Source organism: Crinia signifera, chromosome 8, assembly GCF_055691185.1.
Source record: "Crinia signifera chromosome 8, ASM5569118v1, whole genome shotgun sequence".
Lineage (NCBI taxonomy): Eukaryota > Metazoa > Chordata > Amphibia > Anura > Myobatrachidae > Crinia > Crinia signifera.
The window spans coordinates 165,572,126-165,591,915 of record NC_139224.1 but is presented as its reverse complement, the minus strand read 5'-3'; the positions used below and the strand labels follow the sequence as shown (position 1 = coordinate 165,591,915).

General features: G+C 44.9%; 3 protein-coding genes across 15 annotated transcripts in view; 2 read left to right on the top strand and 1 right to left on the bottom strand.

Annotated features, from left to right (window-relative positions):
* The window catches only part of DOCK7 (dedicator of cytokinesis 7), a 138,691-nt gene extending 137,619 nt beyond the window's left edge, over window positions 1-1,072 (top strand). For all 11 annotated transcript variants that reach the window (XM_083157673.1, XM_083157672.1, XM_083157670.1 and 8 more), the window contains one exon: window positions 166-1,072. In XM_083157673.1, the coding sequence (XP_083013799.1) occupies window positions 166-208 (43 nt within the window). In that variant the 3' untranslated portion in view covers window positions 209-1,072. The remainder of the gene's footprint in view (window positions 1-165) is intronic.
* Window positions 1,073-5,614: 4,542 nt separating this feature from the next.
* USP1 (ubiquitin specific peptidase 1) lies at window positions 5,615-17,570 on the bottom strand. 2 transcript variants are annotated; one of them, XM_083157659.1, is made up of 9 exons: window positions 17,310-17,570; window positions 14,562-14,796; window positions 12,889-13,012; window positions 12,654-12,761; window positions 12,045-12,205; window positions 11,153-11,787; window positions 9,952-10,116; window positions 9,409-9,610; window positions 5,615-6,897 (listed from the first exon to the last, which is right to left on the bottom strand). In XM_083157659.1, exons 2-9 carry the CDS (start codon window positions 14,732-14,734, stop codon window positions 6,180-6,182), a joined length of 2,286 nt encoding a protein of 761 aa, XP_083013785.1. In that variant the 5' UTR covers window positions 14,735-14,796; window positions 17,310-17,570; the 3' UTR covers window positions 5,615-6,179. The 2 variants fall into 2 exon arrangements, with proteins under 2 accessions (XP_083013785.1, XP_083013784.1); XM_083157658.1 differs by having other exon boundaries at window positions 17,372-17,570.
* The window catches only part of KANK4 (KN motif and ankyrin repeat domains 4), a 152,078-nt gene continuing 149,849 nt past the window's right edge, over window positions 17,562-19,790 (top strand). For both annotated transcript variants that reach the window (XM_083157656.1, XM_083157655.1), the window contains exon 1: window positions 17,562-17,821. The gene's annotated coding sequence lies outside the window, so the exon portion shown is untranslated. The remainder of the gene's footprint in view (window positions 17,822-19,790) is intronic.

The window sequence follows — 19,790 nt, the reverse complement described above, 5'->3', positions numbered from 1 at the left end:
GCTGTCACCAAGCAGGATTGGGGAGGGGTAATTCATAATTCCATTTATGAATGCACAAGGTCCTAGGAATGGAATCTGAGAATGCCGGGTAGATTATTGTCTGATATGGTCACGTTTTGTCATGTATTTGATTTAAACCTCTAGCTCTTATCCTTTGCACTGCAGGGACTCCTTCAGCAGGATGAGTCTAAGGAAAATTGACCTGTGAAAAAAAGGATTTCTATGGAACCACTAACGGGCGGAAAACAGGAGGAGCAGAGTTAAAAAAGCCGATACCAGGCCTACGTTCTGACCAAAGCAGGCCCTCAATCCCCATTGTGTTACCCCCAATGTGACCAAAAAAGGCGTTTGGGAGAGCAGACTGTTACTGGGTGGTCCGACTATTTGCAACGTTTTCTTACTTTGTATCTCAGCATTTCAGTTTTGTTTCCTGTGGCACGAAGGTAAAAATAACCTGTTTTATCACTATTTATGCAATATGCGATGTTACCTTGTATTTAGTTTATAATAATTTATATACCAGCCATGTACAATGTCATTTTTAACTTTTTTTTTAAAAAAAGGTACTGTTTTATTTGTGCGTTCTCACCAAATAATTGTGTGACTTACAAGTGTTTTTAGTCACAAACTTGACCACAAAATTAAGGTTTTATACTCTGGTACGTGGAAGACATGGGAAAGCCCCCAACTGTACCCAAGTCTCATCACCCCCGAGCACAGCTGTCTGAGGACGATGCAATTCTCACTACCCGCTTCTAACATTTAAACACTAATCACAACTGTAGAAAGTGAGAGCCGACTCCTTATATTACCAGTAACGATACGGATCAAAAGATCCACGAACCACGGTCTAGAACGCAATCATTGCATGAAACCACTAAAGTTGGGAACAGATGTGGATCAGCTGTCTATTCCTTATAATACTGGGGTCATGAGGTACGTGGGGGGGGGGGCAATATTGTCTTAAATTAATATTAGTGGCCAAATCAGCTCGTTTCCGATATGAACTTTTATTATGTTGGACATCTAGATGTAGAATCTGTTTTTGTGCCATTAGAATAGTTTTAGGAGGTTTTTCCCTCAATAAAAAGACAATAATATTAATTCATTCTGCAAAAGAGGTAATTTATATTTTCTTATTCAAAGTATGACCTTTTGTGTCATGTTACCCCTTTAGTTAGCATGGAGACTATGCAGGTATATAATTCCGGGATTCCAAGGAAACTGTGCAACTTATTTCCATCTTCTGTCTGAACTCACTCTGCATGGATATTTTCTACCTACCGCAAGCTTAGATTTCAAGGCACACGACTCTTCGTAATTCGCTTCTAACATTGCTTTGTTTACACATGATGCGTCCGTTTCCAGCTCCGCCCGCTCGGAGACACAGAAAGTGTACGGTTGTCAAAACAATTACTGACGGGTTAATAAATTGTCATTATTTATTGGTCTACAGACTTTGTGCTTTAATTATATTCCCTGTATATTTTGTATTGTATCATTTCGACCTATTAAACAATTAAATAATTGTACTTGTAAAAGGGCTGTGATTTTGTTCCTCTAATGCAGTGTGTTGTGGTGTGTGCTGTGCTCCTGATTGCACAGGCTGTGATACGCGGGCTATTGAGACCTACATACAATGCAGTCATTCTCCATACTACAATATTTATAACCATTGAACAAATACCTGAGACGTTGAGGCATGAGGCGAAGATACAATCTACACAGATTTGGAAAAGATACAGATAAAGTTTGCATGTCTGGATTAAAGGGGGCTTGATCATTGCACACTGCAGCTGGCAGAGTAGGGACTTGAGTACTGCAACAATGGCCGCTCTATGTAATGCAGTTTGGTGCATAATAACTCTGATGTCTCTGGGTTCCTAGTAAGCGATAACTCTGTGCAATATTGGCTTCAGGTTCCAGATTGCCGTAGATAGCATTATCTGCATTGGTGCATTGTGTCTTCTGCCTCCGTGATGTCGCCAATTCCTAGTTTATTTTGTGAACTGAATTCTTGTATATATTGGTTTGGGTTAGTATTTCTGCATACATGTTTCAGGGTTAAATATGAAGCAAAAAAAACAGTGAAAATCCGATGTTATGTGCAGGCAGGGGTGAAGCAAAACACATGACTGGGGGAAGCAGGAAGCACAGGACGGGCAGTTACGGGACTGCAGGAAGTGGAAAGCACAGGACGGGTTGTTATGGTACTGGAGAAAGTGGCCAAGCACAGGATGGTCACGGGACTGGGGGAAGCAGGAAGCAGAGGATGGGCAGTTACGGGACTGGAGGAAGTGGAAAGCACGGGATGGGCAGTTACGGGACTGGAGGAAGAGGCAACTACAGGACATCTGGGTACCAATAGCTCTTATTTCCATGTGCCCTTATTTTCAGTGCAGACAGAGGATCCTGTCCTGCTTACAAAATACTGAAGCTTTAACCTGCTTCTCCTTCCTCGCCAAGTCATCCCCTCTATGGAAAGCAGCCCATGAAGGCCTGGCGCCCCCTGTGGGACATGCCATCATTTACAAAGGAAGTGTCTGCAGAGAGTATCCCATACTGGGTCGAAGGTATAGAGCGCTGCGTAGCAGGGTAACATCTGCGGTTAGATTCTGATGGGTGGAGTGGATAGCTGGCAGGAGTAATGAACATCAGATTGAAGGGATTCTGCGTGGATAGCAGGTTACATTCATTCAATAACCTTCTTGCATCTTGGGATGAAAGTAATATGGAAGCTGAAACAGAATTTGGGGGGGGGGGGAGATGTCATTATGGAAGAGTAATGTCATCGGGGGCAAAATTTTGTGACAGTAGGAGATGGGGCAGTGTTGTACAGCACCTGTGGTTCACGCATACCCGGTATCTCACTCTGGCCCTTATTCAGATCTGATCACAGAACAAATTTGTTCTCAAAATGGGCAAAACCATGCTGCACTGCAGGTGGGGCAGATTTAACATGTGCAGAGAGAGTTGTGTGACTTATTTTGTTTCTGTGCAGGGTAAATACTGGCTACATTATTTTTACACTGCAATTTAGATTTCAGTTTCAAAGCACCCCACCCAAATGTAACACTATGCACATGTTACATCTGCCCCACCTGCAGTGCACATGGTTTTGCCCATTTTGAGAACAAATTTGTACTGCGGTCAGATCTAAATAAGGGCCTCTGATTGGCATATTGATGTATGAGGCTACACATCAGCTTATAGTGAAATCTGCCTCTAAAAAGCTGTACCTTCAAAAATGAAAGGCGAAGACCCAAATCCACACATGCCTGCAAGAAAGACCAAAGGATCTAGGGGTTATAAACCTTGAGGAGAACATCAAAGTATGTTCTGCAATCCCTGTGATAGTTTCTAGTTGTGGACGGCTACATGGTACATATAACAGACCTCAAGCAACCCTTACTGTATCTCTCATCCCTTATCCCTAGATGAGGAGACCTGGAAGATCCACATATTAAGCTGTGCATGGCATTGACTTCCAATGTTAATTTAATAAATAAACCAGAAGCTGAAAGATGTCTGGGTGTATGGCACACTTTCCCGTTAACATATTGGTGGTTTAGAAAGTCTTTCTGGGTACCATCCATGGCCTAGACAGGTTTGGCTCCCCTCCGTACTGGAACCGCTCACGGCTGTGCAGCGCAGGGGGGCCACCAAGCTGCGCTGACCGCGTGCACCTGGTCGCTCAATCAGTGCCAGATCCCAACCGCTATACTGGTGCTGTGGAAAGGCCATTTTTCCCTGTGGAGCTTCCCCTATTGGCTCCTCCCACGGGTCAGTAGGCACACTCCCTCCTGTAGGCTTCCCACCACTGACTTCTCCCCATCTCAGGAACGCAGCCAGAGGCACGAAGCAGCCTTAGGTCGTCGTTTCTATTAACCCTGATCGGTGCAGATGATCGCGAGTTGCGAATCATCACAACACCAGCTGTACTTTATGGTGGGCCCAATTTGGTGAAAAGTGCTCGCATCTCCATTGGGGTGCAAGCAATTTTCAGCAAATTCGGCCCTGCGATAGGTTTAAGTTAGGCTTAATTTGGGTGCCATTTTCAACATTGAAACAGCACCCGAACAGCAACTCCCACCCTTCTGGGTTAATAGGATCGCCCCCTAAATGTGATGTGATCTAAATAAAAAATCACGGTGCACCGGTGTATGGGCACCCTTAAGCTTCTTGGGCTGCTACACTTTCATCCTGGTTCCTACATTTAAAAAAAAAAAAAAAAAAAAAAAAAAAAATTTGTCAAGCACTGGCCTATGTAGATAATTCATTGTTAGGAGACTTTGCAAATACAGTAAGCTTGAATCTTTGATCCAAAGAATGCAGTGTGGCAAGTCGGCAAGATTGCCTAAGGATAAGAAGTCAAGATTTAGGGGTCAGTCACCTAAACAGCAGATTAGAGAGGCTAGGCGCTACAGACCTGGGAGACAGTATAACGGAGCTCCTTCAGAGACGAGACAGACCTTTCTTCTGCCTAACCGAAGAGGGTTTCGTAGGTTCTTATAACCACAGCCTGAGTGGGGAACTGGCAGTGGGTGGAAGATTACAGAAGTTTGAGCTGCTGGCAAAATTCCATACAGGACAGAAAGGGCAGTATTCAATGAGAATACTCGGCATATGCAGCAAATCCTGTTCAGGATTCGCTGCACAGTTGCCTTGTTCCAGAGAGCTGGAGCATTTGCTGCCAGCCCTCCCTGTCACCATATTCAATGCCACAGGGGCTTGCTGCCCGACGGTGAATCTTAACCACCGCAGGGAGCCAGGGGATGGCGGCAGCCACGGAGATGGAAGCCTGCCTGCACCAGACACTGTGGGGCAGAAGCAGGGCTCCCGGGGACAGCCAGCAGAAGCTGCCCACCGGGAGAGCCAGCAGAAGCTGCCCCCCGGGAGAGCCAGCAGGGGACGCGGGTAGGGAGCCGCTTGCACTGATTCCGATCGTGCATAAGTAATTATCAGGAGCAGTGAATATCTAATGAGCGGCTCTCGACCCCTGGATAAGGAAAAAGTGGAAAGTATACTTACGATAATTTTGTTTCTTCTGAACCACTCCATGGCAGCCTACAATCCCTCCCAAGTCCTATGGTGTAGTGTTGGGAGACACTCAAAAGACTGTAGCGCTAGAAAGAGAAGGATCAATATACCCAAGGTCACGTAACTGGAGGAGAGGGATATAACCCAGAGTAAAGGCTGTCATGGAGTGGTTCAGAAGAAACCCAGTAAAAAAGAAAAAAAACTAATCTACTTCTTAAAACACTTGGAGGTAATTATGACTCAGCAAGTACAGTAACCCAAAAGGATAAGTCTATAGAACCATTTGCAATTTACTATATATTACACATAAACAAAGCTTCCCTACACAGGCACACTATTGCTGCATGCACACAGACAAGTAGTATCAGCAGATCAGTACAGCTTTTAAATATATACATGCTTGGCTACAGGTGACCTGAATACTACCTGGTAGTTTGACACAACCATCAGTACTGAGCTACAGATATTTTTAAAACCTGAACCATTATTATTATGGTGGGGGCAGGTCAGCACTCAAGAGTTTAAGTAGTTAAAGCAATTTCGATTTAGAAAAAAGCTTTAAATCACATCCAGACAAAGTAAGAAATACTTTAATTACAAAATTCATACAAAAGTATTCTAATATATGAAGATTACAAATTGCCCAGAAAAACCAGCTACCGAGTAATAATCTGTTAACCAATATAAGCTGTAAGGTTACAGTCTGTACATCAAACATACAGACGCTATAATCTATTAAATAAATAGGGTTTTTTTTCTTTTAAAAAAAGCCTATACATTATTGCTGACTTGTAAAATAACTTTGCATCAAGTTAAAGTTGCTGCCCTGGCAATTGTACGGCCTTCCAGCCTTGGACCAATTTCAATATAGAAAACGTATCATGAAACTTTATTAAAAAATATATCGAAATTGGCAAGTATAATAAGTGCCTGGGGGTGAAACAAATGTACAAAATACAATCTATATACACACACAGGAACAAAATCTCTAATAGCATCACCAGTTTGTGGCAAGGTGTGACTTGTTGACCCAACAGGATTCCCGTTATATACAAATTTACACACATGGTACCAGTACCATCCTGGTAACTACAACCTGGAAGACTTTTACATATTATACAGGTAGCATAACGTAGCTTCTAGTCAACTATTCTCTTGTAGAACAGCAGATAGGGAGTGGACGTGGACTGAGTGCTTGGAGATATTGTGGACAAAAAGTCTCTCTCCTCCGTTACTTTAACCTCAGAATCGTCAAATAGAAGCCATTTCCCCTCATATTCCTTCAGACTCTGCAACACATACAGAACAGACTTGGAGTCAAGCCGATCAGCAGGAACTTGCGCTCTTTGGTCCGTTTCAGGATTGTTCTCAGGCCCGAAGATTGCGGCAGATAAGCCTTTCTCTTCAGCAATAGCGCTTGGAACAGTTTCAGATTTGGGTGCAGGCAGCTGCTCAAAATCGGATTTGTTTTTCTGCCCACCCAGGAGACCGACCGTGTCCGTACCTTTTTTGCTTACTTTGGTGTTAGACGTCACATTTGCACCATTTCGAAATGAAATTTCAGGGTCATAGTTTTCATCAGAAGTTCGGACTGCTTCTTCCGTTAACGGCTCAGTTTTAATAATGCCATGGGGATCTACAGGAGCTTTCACCTGGTCAAGTTCTAGATTACTGAGGTCGCTAAGTTTAACATACGCTGTGTAGTGGCCACTACTTATGGTCACTCCACTGTGCATAACCACTGCAAATAGACCGTAAAGGTCTGCCGACGGCTTGGTGCTCCACTCCTCCAGGGACAACTGTAACGGTGTTAGCAAAGGCGTGTTTACTTTGGAGAGCCCTCCGTAACAGTCAAACCTATAAAAAAAAAAAAAAAACATGCATTTGTACATTCAGACAACAGTTCATATGGAATGAAATTGTAATTTTTTTTTTTCTTAAATGGTCTACATTGAATGTTGAACAATGTTAATGTTCTTATTTTAAAGCGGCTCATCACTGCTACTAGCGCTAGGTCTGTTGAGCCCAGAAAGTACCAGAAGAGATCGCTACAAAGCATGTGTGAATAGTCACAACAACCTTGTGCCCAGCAGACTTTAGTGTACTTTGGGGGTGGGGGTTGATCCGACTTGTTTTAAAGTCGGATCTGTTTTGTCGAAATCTGTTCGAAAAATGTTCCCTGCTGGAAAAAGCAGCCTAAATTAAATCCACCCACCGGTACTCATTTAAATAAATGGTGTGATAAAAAAAAAAATACATCATGCTGAATTTAAACTCCTACACTACAGAAGCTGTAGCACATAAATGTTGAGTACACCCTACCTGATAGCACAGGACTACCTTGAAAACCCACAGTTCCATGAGGGCACACTGGTCTACACACACACACACACACACACACACACACACACTAGCCTAGGGATACAGGGGTAATTTAATCATCTGTAAAGCTGGCGAAGGGCCATCAGCAGTAACTCATATTACCGTACACCTCCAGTGGGTGCAGTGCTACTGTGCGGATCACATCCTTCAGCACACAAGTGTACATCAAAAAGAAATATCAAAGCGTAGGAGACTTGATATTGTGATTTGTCGGCGACAGCCCAAAGATCAGACTGATTTGCTTCAATGAAAGCATAACGCAGCCAGTTGCACATGTGTAGTGAACGGCTTCCCAGTGCTCCAGGATAGGATATCCTCTACAGGCAAAATTGTGGCAGGGCTGGGGACAACGTGCGCCTGCCCAGGCTGTGGCAAGTCATTTATGCTTTGGCTTCCTACCTAATAACGCCGACACCACCGGAATATAGTGCACCACGCGAGACACTGATCTCTATACACTGCCATCATACTGCGATAAATTTCTGAAGCAATGCTTTCCTTGTGTGGGAAGATCTGATATCCGCTATTTGCGCTGATCTGGAGGAATCCATCTGACCGACAAAATACCTTTCCAGGAATGAAGAAACTGAGGCGAAGGCGTTCACTACACATGCGCAACTGGGGGAATATGCCACGCCATCTATTGGTACACATATTAACCTACTGCGATTAGATACAATGCCGCTACAGCAAAAGTCTCCTTTTCATTTGGGCACACCTTATATGTAAGCGGAGCAACAAAACCATTCTTACCCCCTTTCAGATCGCAATGCCAGATCAACCCAGTTCTGAAGCTTTCAGATTAAACCCAGATTGCCCATTATAAAGAGGGAAAGTAGAGTTTATCAACCCATCTTATAACCCGGGTCACATTGCCAGGTTGGTCATCCTGGGTTTTAAGCTGCTTTTACACCGCACCTTGACCCGGATTGATCAGGCAGCAACCCAGCAATAACCTGGGTCCGAGGTGCGGTGTGAAAGGGGTATATCTTAAGGTAGTAGGAGGCTTGACGACAGACAAGGCCTTGTGAAGCAATGAATAGATTTTGCAGTAGGCAGTTTGACAGACAGCTGGAAGAACTGTGTTCAGATGAATTTGGAAATGTTTTTGACGGAATTTGTTAAAGAAGAACAGGAGTGTCTGATTGGGCTACCAGCAACAACATTCTGGATAACTGGGGGAAAAATAAAAAATAAATTTAAAAATAGCCAGATGTGCTAACAGCGGATGGTAAAATGCACTCTTCACAAGGTCAACTTTGAGGAACACTCCAAAATGGATTCAGCGAGACCCTTGGAATGTCTGCGTACCAGTGTTTCGGCAAATCTGGTGCAAACAACAATGTAGGATTCCTCCTAATAAACATTTTGTTGATGCGTGAAAGCAGTTGTAATGGGTAAATCAGATGGAAACTCCAAAGGTTTGTAACAGTATCTACAAGTAATGCTTGTGGATCCCTGGAGTCCTCCATCAGAATAGTCCAACCTTTATACATCTTACCTACAACAGCTCTCCAGTCTTCTATAGAACATACAGCACAAGACTGGGAGAATAATCCACTGCATTTGTTTACTCCCGAATGATCATGCTGAAAACTTTTTGTTGTCTCCCATATGGACGATCTACGCACTTTCTAAAAGTGCATGGACTAGTTTGTTTTGAACATGATATTGTACAGACGGAGGCCTTTAAATCAACTACAAATGTACATCACCAATGAAGACCACCATCTGGGCTAGGATATATGTATCACCAATTGAACATAAACTGCACTTTTAGATAATTTACTAACATTTTAAATACCATTTACCGTGGTATTTTTGTTAGCCTTTAAAATCAGGGATATTTTTTTCCACACCCTGTATAAGTAACCTATTCTTAAGAAAAGCTATTTGTCAGTTCTCCTACATGCGAGTTAGGAGGGGATTTTAGGATAAATGCCAGAACTGCAAAAGGAATTTACCAAACAACGACTGGAGACTTACTCTGAGCCGTTTGCCGCGAAGCACTTTAAATGAATGGTTACGATGTCTGGAATCTTATCAAATAAAAGGCTTCTCTCCGCTTCTGCGTAATGATGGCAGTTCTCGCAGAAATATTTGTCCTCTCCAACTATTCTCTCCACGGATGCAAATTGGGATATTGCCCATTTCAAAGTCTTTATTTCCATTCTAGGATCAGGAGAAACTAAAAACAAGAACATATATTTTAGTGGTAATTGGACAAGCAGAAATACAGAACAAAGTCGGAAACGGATTGTCGAATTTACGGCCGTTTTTCAAAAATCTCCGTCTGTTTTTACCAACACATCCATTTTAACACTAGAAAGCTGAGCAGAACATTGAATTCCAACTGTCAGTACGTTCCAACAGTCGGAATCCAGGAATGAATACTGCCCAAAATCTGTTATCTCAAAGTGCAAGTGACGACTTTTCAGCTTGCATTAATGAACGTTTTTACCATCAGTGACATTACAATGTTGTTCTGAAGTTTGGCAACAATAATGAATTAGTAGACTAACAACTCACTGTCAGAGTCCTCCTCTAGTCTTGGCGGGTCACTTTCTTGCACCGGTACGCTGATATCCTGGAAGTCTTCTCTCCGCTCTGTGAAACACTCACACTCCAGACACCGGGTTCGCAGCACCAGCTGGCCCTGGAATAATTTCTCCACCAGTTCAAACCCAATTGACTCTATAATTATGAATTACATTCTCAGATTTAACAGTCATTTACTTTCAAATAAGTCATTTCAAAGTCAGTAAAGCTCTACAAAATGTACATTTGAAGGTGAATTGACACACAGAATGTCAGTTGCCAAATTCATTTACTGGTCCACCACAGGCGCATGTAGGGGAGGGGCTAATATATACTAGAAATACAAACAAGTTCCTCCAGCACGCTGAAAAGGGACCAGCAGATGATATCTACATCCTACAAGATAATAGTAATGCCATGGCAAGCCATTTCTGCTCTGTTGGTCCTATGCTGTAGGATATCCTAATTTGGCTCATTTCTAAATAGAGAGCTCACCTGGAAGCCCCCGGACTGCATACCTTGTAGGTCAGGGGTGGCCAAACCTGTCCTCAAGATCTACCAACAGTTCATGTGTCTCAGGCAAACTATAGTAGGAATGAATGCAGCATATTTCAAATGTGACAGTTAGTAATGACTGCAGCTGTGCACCAGCTAGGGGATCTGGGGAATGTGACAGTTAGTAATGACTACAGCTGTGCTCCAGCTAGGTGCTCTGGAAAACATGGACCGTTGGTAGATCTCGAGGACCGTTTTGGCCACCCCTGTTGTAGGTACTGATCCCATTCCTGCCTGTCAGAACAGTGATGCACAGAATGACAGTTACAGATGGAGTGCAGTCAGCCAGCCTGCCCGATCGCCAAATTCCGTGTGCTGGTGCATGCCGGAATGGGACGCAAGCGTCTCACTCGCATGTCCCTGTCAACAAAACAGCGGGGATCGAGGGCTTCCCTTACCGTCTACGCTTCAGGGAGAGCGGCTCCATCTACAGAAGGGGTTATTCTAAACATGTAAGAGTTCCTCACAGACCGATTCTCACTGTTCCATCCCTGTTACTATACAGCTAGCACTTGCAATATATAGTGCTCTATATATAGCTTGATATATAGTGAATTATGAGATTTGGGTGCACTTAGACCACCTCAGTTACTGACAGTGTTAGTCACCCTACTAAAATGTTAGTGCAAAAACCAACCATTCAGAGATTTCTCCACATCTTCATTTCCGGCAGACTTGCAGCTGACATTTTCCTTTACCGGCTCATCTTTCACCAATTTGTCTGACTCTGTCTTTATGCTGGGAGTGTCGAGCTCCGTTGAACATTTCGATGACAAGCTGTCCATTTTACTCAAGCTACGGAACTTTGACAGAATACTCGGTTGTTTTGATGACTTAAACAAGTTGAGCCGTAATCTAGATTTCTTATGGGAAGGATTGGAGGGGCAGGTCTCCGCGCTGGCTTTAGGAGCGGCTTTCTCATCTGGCTTCTCTGGGACTGTTTTCCGTTTTGATCTGGTTATCCTGCCCTCCTCAGCTGGAGGCTCTTTAGTAAGCTTTGTCCTTTTCTTGACATTCCCAACCTCATTATCACTTTTGCGTTTGCCATTTTCATTCGGAGACTCTGAGGTTTCTTGAGGTTTTCCGGAAATGGCTCCGACCTCACAAACGGCGGGTTCTTTGCTTTCATGCGGCTGTTCTGATTCGTTCACTTGCGAGCACTTGATCTCCTTTCTCAGAGCCTGACAGGCTTCCTGAATGTTCCCCAGTATACACTGTAAGACTTCTTGTGCATCGTGCTGGAGATACCCTTCATACATAGGATTGAGTTCTCTGTTAAATAAAAAAAATTGACTTTGGTGAAAATTCAAGACCACAAACCGCATAATGCGGAGCTCTTGCTGCCCATCATTTTGTAGCAAAATATAGCAAGACCCCGGAAGTGCGACTTCGTTATAAATAATCATGGTCCTGAATTCTCTAATTTGTGTCCTTTAAACTAAGGATTGGCATGTGAGAAAATGTAATATATATTGGTTTAGTTATTTTTACTCATGTCCTAGAAGTGTATACTTGTAATTACTTCCTACCTCAGCGTGTTCAGGAGTTTTCTCGGCTGTGCAGCAAGTTCCGTGTCGTAACTCTCTGGATTTAAGAGAAAACCGAGCTGCAGATGTTCCGCGGAATGGATCAAAGTACTCAAACTGCAAATGACCTCATAGCTCGCAGACACGTCTTCCTTAGCAATATCCTGTGAGAAATACATGTCAAATGCATGGCCTATGCACTCCCTCCTGTCAGTTACATGGGTATTAAAAGTCACCACAACTCAGTGACCATCTAAAAAAAAAAATCACAAGGCTATAGAAAGCAGCGCCTGATATCGTTTAAGATACAAACACGTGATACAATTAAATACAATAGCTGCTATGTGTCCTTCCACAATGCTGCAGCTTCGCTATTTTCCCCCTCATACACCATGGCGAGGGGGAGAAGTAGTAGCGGGGTAGAGCCTATCCCTATTGGCATTGATCAGAAATATGAAGTCTGGTTTCTGGACCAGTATATTGCATCTAACGTAACACCTCTACTAGCCCTCAAAACGACAGCTTATAGAGGGGGTACACACAGTGAGATATGCACTATTTTCCTATACGATTTTGCTTACAGAAGATAAAAAAAATCAAATCAAAATTTACCTTTTCCAATGCGGGTTCTTTGTCTTCTTTAATAGTCTCTCTCTTTTTAGAAATAAGATCACTGAGTTTTTTCACACCCCTTTTAAATCCTGGACAGTAGCATAAAACCTAAAGGATAAAACAATTCCATAATTATGGATTTTGGTCTCAGGTAATAACACAAGGAAAACAATCACGGGCAGAGCAAAGTTTTACTCAACAGGTCAGAGATAAAAGTATGAATCGTATACTGTACCTGAAGTATGCTATTGAGGTAACAGGTGTTGCCAAGATTATTGAACCCTACAAACGGAACCAGGTTTTCCTTCTTTGCACAACAAACTGGTGGCGGTAGCTCTGGAGCAGGAACAACTTGATCACTACGAGAGAAATATTTAGATTTAAAATAAAATTCATTAAGTGACCAAAAGGCTTGATTCTGGTTCAATTGCAAAAGCAAATTCTCTCTAAGGGACTTAACCATATGCACTGCAGGTGGGGCAGATGTAACATACGTAGAGTAAAGGTGCCCATACACTAGTGAGATTTATCTTCAGATCTGGCTGGTTGGAACAAAAACATGGTTATGGATGAGTGACAGTTTGTCAGTTTTCCAGCATTTCCAAGCAAATGGTCAACTGTCATTTGCTCTCATTCATAACCATGGTTTTGTTCCTACCAGACAGATCTGCAGATAAATCTGCGTGTGTATGGCCGCCACCTGATTTGGGTGTTATTTTGTTTCTGTGCAGAGTAAATACTCGGTTTTATTTTGCACTGCAATATAGATATCAGTTTTAAGTACAAACCCCACCCAAATCTAAAGGTCCATCCACACCTGGCGACTATGCATACACACTGAGCGGCTTTCACCCAGCGCGGTCATGGCGGCTTTCCTGGCGCATCACCGCTCATCGTCGGGCCGTACACACTGGGTGGCTTTGAGCTGAAAGCCGCTCAAGCTTGCTGTCGCCCAGTGTGTATGGGCCTTAACTCTTTGCACATTATATCTCCCCCATCAGTAGTGAACATTGTTTTGAACATCAAAGAGAGAATTTGCAAGTTAAACAGAATCAGGCTCAATATATTGGGTGGGGGGGGGGGGGGGGTAAATCAGATTGCTCTCAGCTGTCTAAATCTACTTTAGTGTTCTAATCGTAAAGAGATACTTTAGTTTAAAAATCATGATATGGTGTAACATTCTGCCTACCCACTACATAATCAATATTTTGTTTCTACTGTTCATCTTGTCCTGTACTGGTATTTGCAAGCTTAGATATCACTGTTAAGGTGTTACATTGTCAATACAAAAGCGATCCAGTGAACAGTGAAGACTCAGAACTGTCAAAATCTTTACTTTGTTTCTTTGCCCCAGAAACCACATATCTTCGGACCTTAAACAGGATGCGAGTGTGGTGAGACTATTCTACACGTCTAGCATTGCTGAAGAGGCCTTCTCAAGCTATTATGCTAATGTTACATTGTGCAATATACACACAGGACTACTACTGAAAAGCAACAAGTCGCATTCGGTGCTCAATTCAAGTGCAGGCTGCTTGTACTAAACACAGGGAAGCTGAGGCAGCCATTAGTGATCCCTCTAGGATCAGGGCAGGGCTTCAAGGGCAGTAGGAGTGCAGCAGGTTGGCCCAGGCAATGTCTCCAATGTTGGCGGGGCCATCCGCCACCATCACCAACGTGAGGGGATCACCTCCCACAGAACACTTATCTATGACTGCCACTGCTGTATGAAATCCCATAATCTGGAGTCTCCAAACTATCACAAGACCTGTCCAGTGGCCAAGGAGGTAAGCCCTGAATTTTGATTATTTAATGGGCTACAGAACTAGGATTTTTATACTTTGAGTAGAAAAGGGAAATAACTTTATGTGAGATGGCAACCTTCAACACGCTGCCAAGATATCTTACACTTCTGGTTCCTTCTCTTCTACATTTTGTTCCTCGGTTTGTGTTGTCTCGGCAAAGTCCAAAGCCCTCTTAGCTTCTTTCTTCTGGAAGAAGCGCAGAGATAAGCGGCTCTTCCTGGAGGGGCTGGCCTTCGCCAGAACGGTTTGACTTTCACACTGAGTAATTCCTGGCATCTTCCCGCTGCCACCTCCGCCAATGCCCGTGTATGGAAGTCCGGTTCCCCAATAGCGATTGCCTGCCAAGAGACAAGAAAACTGCCATCAATCAGGGCAAACCATAATCAAACAACTTAACACACATTTAATATAACATAATATAGTGAAGCCCTAATTTGTGGTTCACCACAAATTGAAGCTACACTTAATACAATTGGGAGGATTAGTTTGTCTGCAGTACTATTAAATCTGTTCATAACCACCATTAAATGTAAGGGTATACGCACAACAGGATTTGGTGGTTTGGTTCTAATGCTTCACATTATAGCCATATCCAAACACATCCACAATGCCATAGAACCACGTGCATAAACCATGCACAAAGACGTTAATGGGTGCTAAATCTTAATAGGCCCATGGACTGTCTGTAGTGTTGCATTTATCTGGCATAATCAATGGTGTGGAATTCATGCAGCATAAACAGAAAAATTGAGCTGCTGGTCCCAGCTTGCTTGGTTCACTGAACTGTCAGGACAGAGAGGAGATAACCAGGGGGCATAGAATGTGTTTAAACAAAACTAGTTAATTGCGGAGACATCACAGAACAATGAATGCACAAACATTAGAGAAATATTCCTGTATTTTGATACCCATAGTACTACAACGTGCAACTGGTTAAGCTCACATTTCATTGGAGTAGGTAACCCCACAGTTCAAATGTCTTATCAGGGAAGAATTGTTCTTTCCTGCTCTAGTATAAACAGCCCCATTACTTGGAACAAAATGCTGCTTAATGTATTTAGCAAAAACAATGGATCATCATAACCATAATACCAGCGGCTGTGTGCACAAACAACGGAACAACACTTTAATTGCCCCATTGAGCACCACCTAGTGTACGCTGGCCCACAACACAACGATTCCCCCAAAAAAGGAATTTGGGAGCAGTGTTAGGATAGCTTTTCCTATGCAGTCTACCAGCACATACAGTACCCCCACTCTACATTCTGTATGCAGACAAATATCTGTACCCAACTACTATAGGAACTAGCGTTCAGTATTAACTTTAATAATAAGTACTAGGGACTATATGGGTCTTTATACAGGGTCAATATCTGGTTCTTGGGGGTCTGATTTTTTAAAAGCTATGGCTCATAAGGGGCCTTCTGATACCCCTTTCACACTTTCAAAAATATCCCGGGTTCTAGCTCAGTGTGAAAGGGTCTTGTCACCTGTGAGTGTGAACGGGTATTCCGGGTCAACGTGACCCAGATCCCGTTCACCGCGGTGAAAATGCGCCGCTGGGAAGTGCTGACATCTCCCAGCGCCGCCCCAGCCAAGCCTCCAGATGACGCCACCGGCCCGACTTCATTCCGGGTCGGGTGGCCAGTGTGAAAGCACTTGCAAGCCGGGTCGCACCCGGAACTTAGAACCTGGCTTGCAACCCAGCTTGCAAGTGTGAAAGGGGTATGAGTGATATCTTTGAAATTTTGGCATTAACGATTGCTCCCGCTAATTGTTAATGCCAGCCCCTCTCCTCCAATCAGCTGTGCATGCAGGTCGATTTTGCCTATATAGCCAACAACCAACCCGTATGTCCAAGCATCACTGAACTATTTTGGTTACCAATATCGTTCAGTGTGTATGTTCCCAACACCCGGGAAACTCCTGCTTTTTCTGCAGGGATGCTCAAAAATGCTAAAAGCACACCCCCAAAAGACCACAGGGTGTCAATCACCATGCAAGCAGTGGCTAGCGCTCGCTAGCTGCCTTTGGGCAGACGACTCGCAGCATGACAACTACATACCATGCGCGGTCGTTCAAATATTGCTTGGTGGTCAAAATTCTCAGCCCAGCGAGCGGATCTGAATGACCCCCATTGTGTCAATAGTTAATGCGGTTGGTATTTGGATCAATATACTAAAGCTGGGTACATACTGGTGCGATCTGTGAGTGTCTGGCCAATATGTGCACTCCCTTAATAGTGAGAGAGCTACCACAAGTGGCGTTGTGCAGTGTAATGAAGGGTTAGAGATTTTGCACCCCCGTCACATTCAGATGTCAGCTGGTATATCCTCCAGATACACATCACTGCAGATATGGCAGAGAGAGATAAAGTACAAGCAAATCAGCTCATAACTGCCATGTTACGGACTTAAAAAATGACAGTAACTTGTTGGCTGGTACTTTATCTCTCTCCAGGTACACAGACTCCATGACTTTTCCATTATAGTACCTTCATTGATAGGAAATGAGAGCATATGACAGCCCATTACCCACAAGGTGTGGCATGCTACCTGTAGTTGCACAGGCGGCAGTGCTGCGACTCGTAGTCCCACACGCTGTTTTAGAGAGTCAGACCTAAATATAGGGTCAGACCCAGCACACAGCGATCAGCAAACGCAGCGGCCATCCCCACATAACCAATGACAGGCTCTTGACTACCCCGTGTCCCCACCGAGCCTCCCGGGGTAGCCTGCTGCGTGCTACAGGGCGGGCGCCGCCATTGCTCGCACTCCCCACTAACGACATGAGGAGAGCGACGCACAGCTGCCGCCATCACTGAGGGGGGGAGTGAGGGAGAGAGTGGTACCTGCCGGCCTCGGTCAGCGTCCGGTGCCTCCACACATCCTCTGGCGGGAAAACAAAACTCACCACAGAAGCAGCAGGCAGGGGTGGGTCACGCCACGGTCCTCCTCCTCCGCCGCGACCTCCAGGCCGGAGCCCGCCTTTCCCGGCGTGATGACGTCAGCTCGCGAGCGTACGGCGACGCGCTGCCTCCACGCACAGGCGGAGGGGCGGGGCCAGGGCGCCGCTTTCACTTTCCGTTGTGGAGGGAGCGGGGGACAAGAGGGCCGGCGATCGGCGGCTTCCGGGCCAATGCGCGGTGTGATTGGTCGCCGGGGAGGCTCTCTGGGGTTTGAAGGGGGACGGCGGTTGGGCAGAGTTCTGGCGGGAATAAGACGGGGGCGGAGCTATCTAATGTGACTGATTACGGATCATATCAGCAGCTTGCCGCGCCCACCACCACTTGGTAATGGTGACTGAGCGAGAGAGCGAGAGAGAGCTTCCGACTATCAAGAAAACATGGCTGCAGTACATGCCGTTAGTATGGGACGTCCCCACAAGTTAACTTATACAAAGTGCATGTCATTCACTAAGGATGTATGTAATGTCTGTAAGCCTTAGCAATGCTCTGTACAGATAGAGGGGGCAGGGTGTCAAGCCTTGGAGAGAGATGAAGTAGCAAGTTTGTGCTTGAACTTGATATATAGACCAGCTCTATTTATTTCTACATTGATCCAAATCCTGGATGAACGACCGGCAATGGAATAATGTAAAGTTATTTTGGTACTCTTTACCTAGAACGGCGCCCGTCGCGGGCATCGCGGGTACATTTATGCCTGCCCGCGACGCGACCGACGCGATGCCCGCGATTTTTCCATTGAAAACCATGTTAAACCTGAAAAATCGCGTTGGTCGCGTCGCGGCCGGCCATAAATGTACCCGCGATGCCCGCGACGCGATGCTCCCGATTTCCCATAGGAAGCAATGTTAAAAGCCGCGATGGACCCGATTTTAGTGTTAAATGCCTCAATCCACCCGATTTGGCCATAGAAATCAATGTTAAATGGGCCACAGAGCCCATTAACCCTTACATGTCCCCCCAATTTTTGTACGCCACCCCACGATCCACGCCAACCCGAAGCGTGGCGAGCGGCGGCGGTACGCGTCCTACGACCTTTTCATGCCCTACTATCCACGTCGGCGTGGAGTTGAGAATAGAATAGTGTGGCGAGCGCAGCGAGCCACCGAGCCCGAAGCGTGGCGAGCGGACGCGGATACCTTCACAGGTAAGCGCGTCCCCTCGCGGGCTTCACAGGTGTCCGTGGCCACGCGGACACCTGTGAAGCCCGCGAGGGGACGCGTATAACTGTGAAGGTATCCGCGTCCCCTCGCGGGGCTCGCTGCGCTCGCCACGCTTCGGGCTCGGTGGCTCGCTGCGCTCGCCACACTATTCTATTCTCAACTCCACGCCGACGTGAATAGTAGGGCATGAAAAGGTCGTAGGACGCGTACCGCCGCCCCTCGCGGGCTCGCTGCGCTCGCCACGCTTCGGGTTGGCGTGGATCGTGGGGTGGCGTACAAAAATTGGGGGGACATTTAAGGGTTAATTGGGGCTATTTGGGCTCTGTAGCCCATTTAACATTGATTCCTATGGGAAAATCGCGGGCATTGAGGCATTTAACGCTAAAATCGCGGTCAATCAGGCTTTTTAACATTGTTCTCTATGGGAAAATCGCGGTAATCGCGGGTACCCGATTTTGATGTACCCGCGATTTACCCGCGATTACCGCGATTTTACCCGCGATGCCCGCGATTTCAATCGTGGGCGCCGTTCTAGGTAAAGAGTACCGTTATTTTTTATTTTTATGAATGCACATTGGGCAGTACGGATGGTGTAATGGTTAGCATTGCTGCTTCACCGCGCGGAGGTCTTGGGTTCGATTCCCACCATGGCACTAACTGCAGAGTTTGTATGTTTTCCCCGTGCTTGCGTGGGTTTCCTCCCACAATCCAAACATATACTGGTAGGTTCATTGTCTCCCAACAAAATTAACCCTAGAAAGTCTGTTCGTGTACATGTGGTAGGGAATATAGATTGTAAGCTCCACTGGGGCAGGGACCGATGTGACTGTTCAAATATGCTCTGTAAAGCGCTGTGGAATATGTGCGCGCTATATAAGTAACTGCTAATAAATAATAACACCAAGGTTCCAGCTCCAAGACATGTGGCTTATAAATGCAGCAAACGCCTGATATAGAAACTAATGATACATTACGGCTCCTGGGTATGTCCCATAATTCCTTAACAGCCTTTTTCAGGAGGGATAGCATCAAAAAACGAATCAAGTATTGGAGCGAGATGAAGAAGCAAGTTTGTGCTTGAACCTGATGTGATAGTCCAGCTCTATTTTATTTCTCCGTTGATATATCTCCCCCAGACAGAGAGAAAAAGATAAATAGATAATCTCTGCGGCCACATTTTACGCTACGGCATTTATGTAGCCTA

Excerpts from the sequence above, each read along its gene's own strand:
- USP1 (XM_083157659.1), bottom strand. The coding sequence starts at position 14,734 with ATGCCAGGAATTACTCAGTGTGAAAGTCAAACCGTTCTGGCGAAGGCC. Across the intron at positions 12,762-12,888 it reads ACCTCAATAGCATACTTCAG|GTTTTATGCTACTGTCCAGG; the intron begins GTACAGTATACG and ends TTTATCCTTTAG. Across the intron at positions 6,898-9,408 it reads TTCGCGGCAAACGGCTCAGA|GTTTGACTGTTACGGAGGGC; the intron begins GTAAGTCTCCAG and ends TTTTTTTTATAG.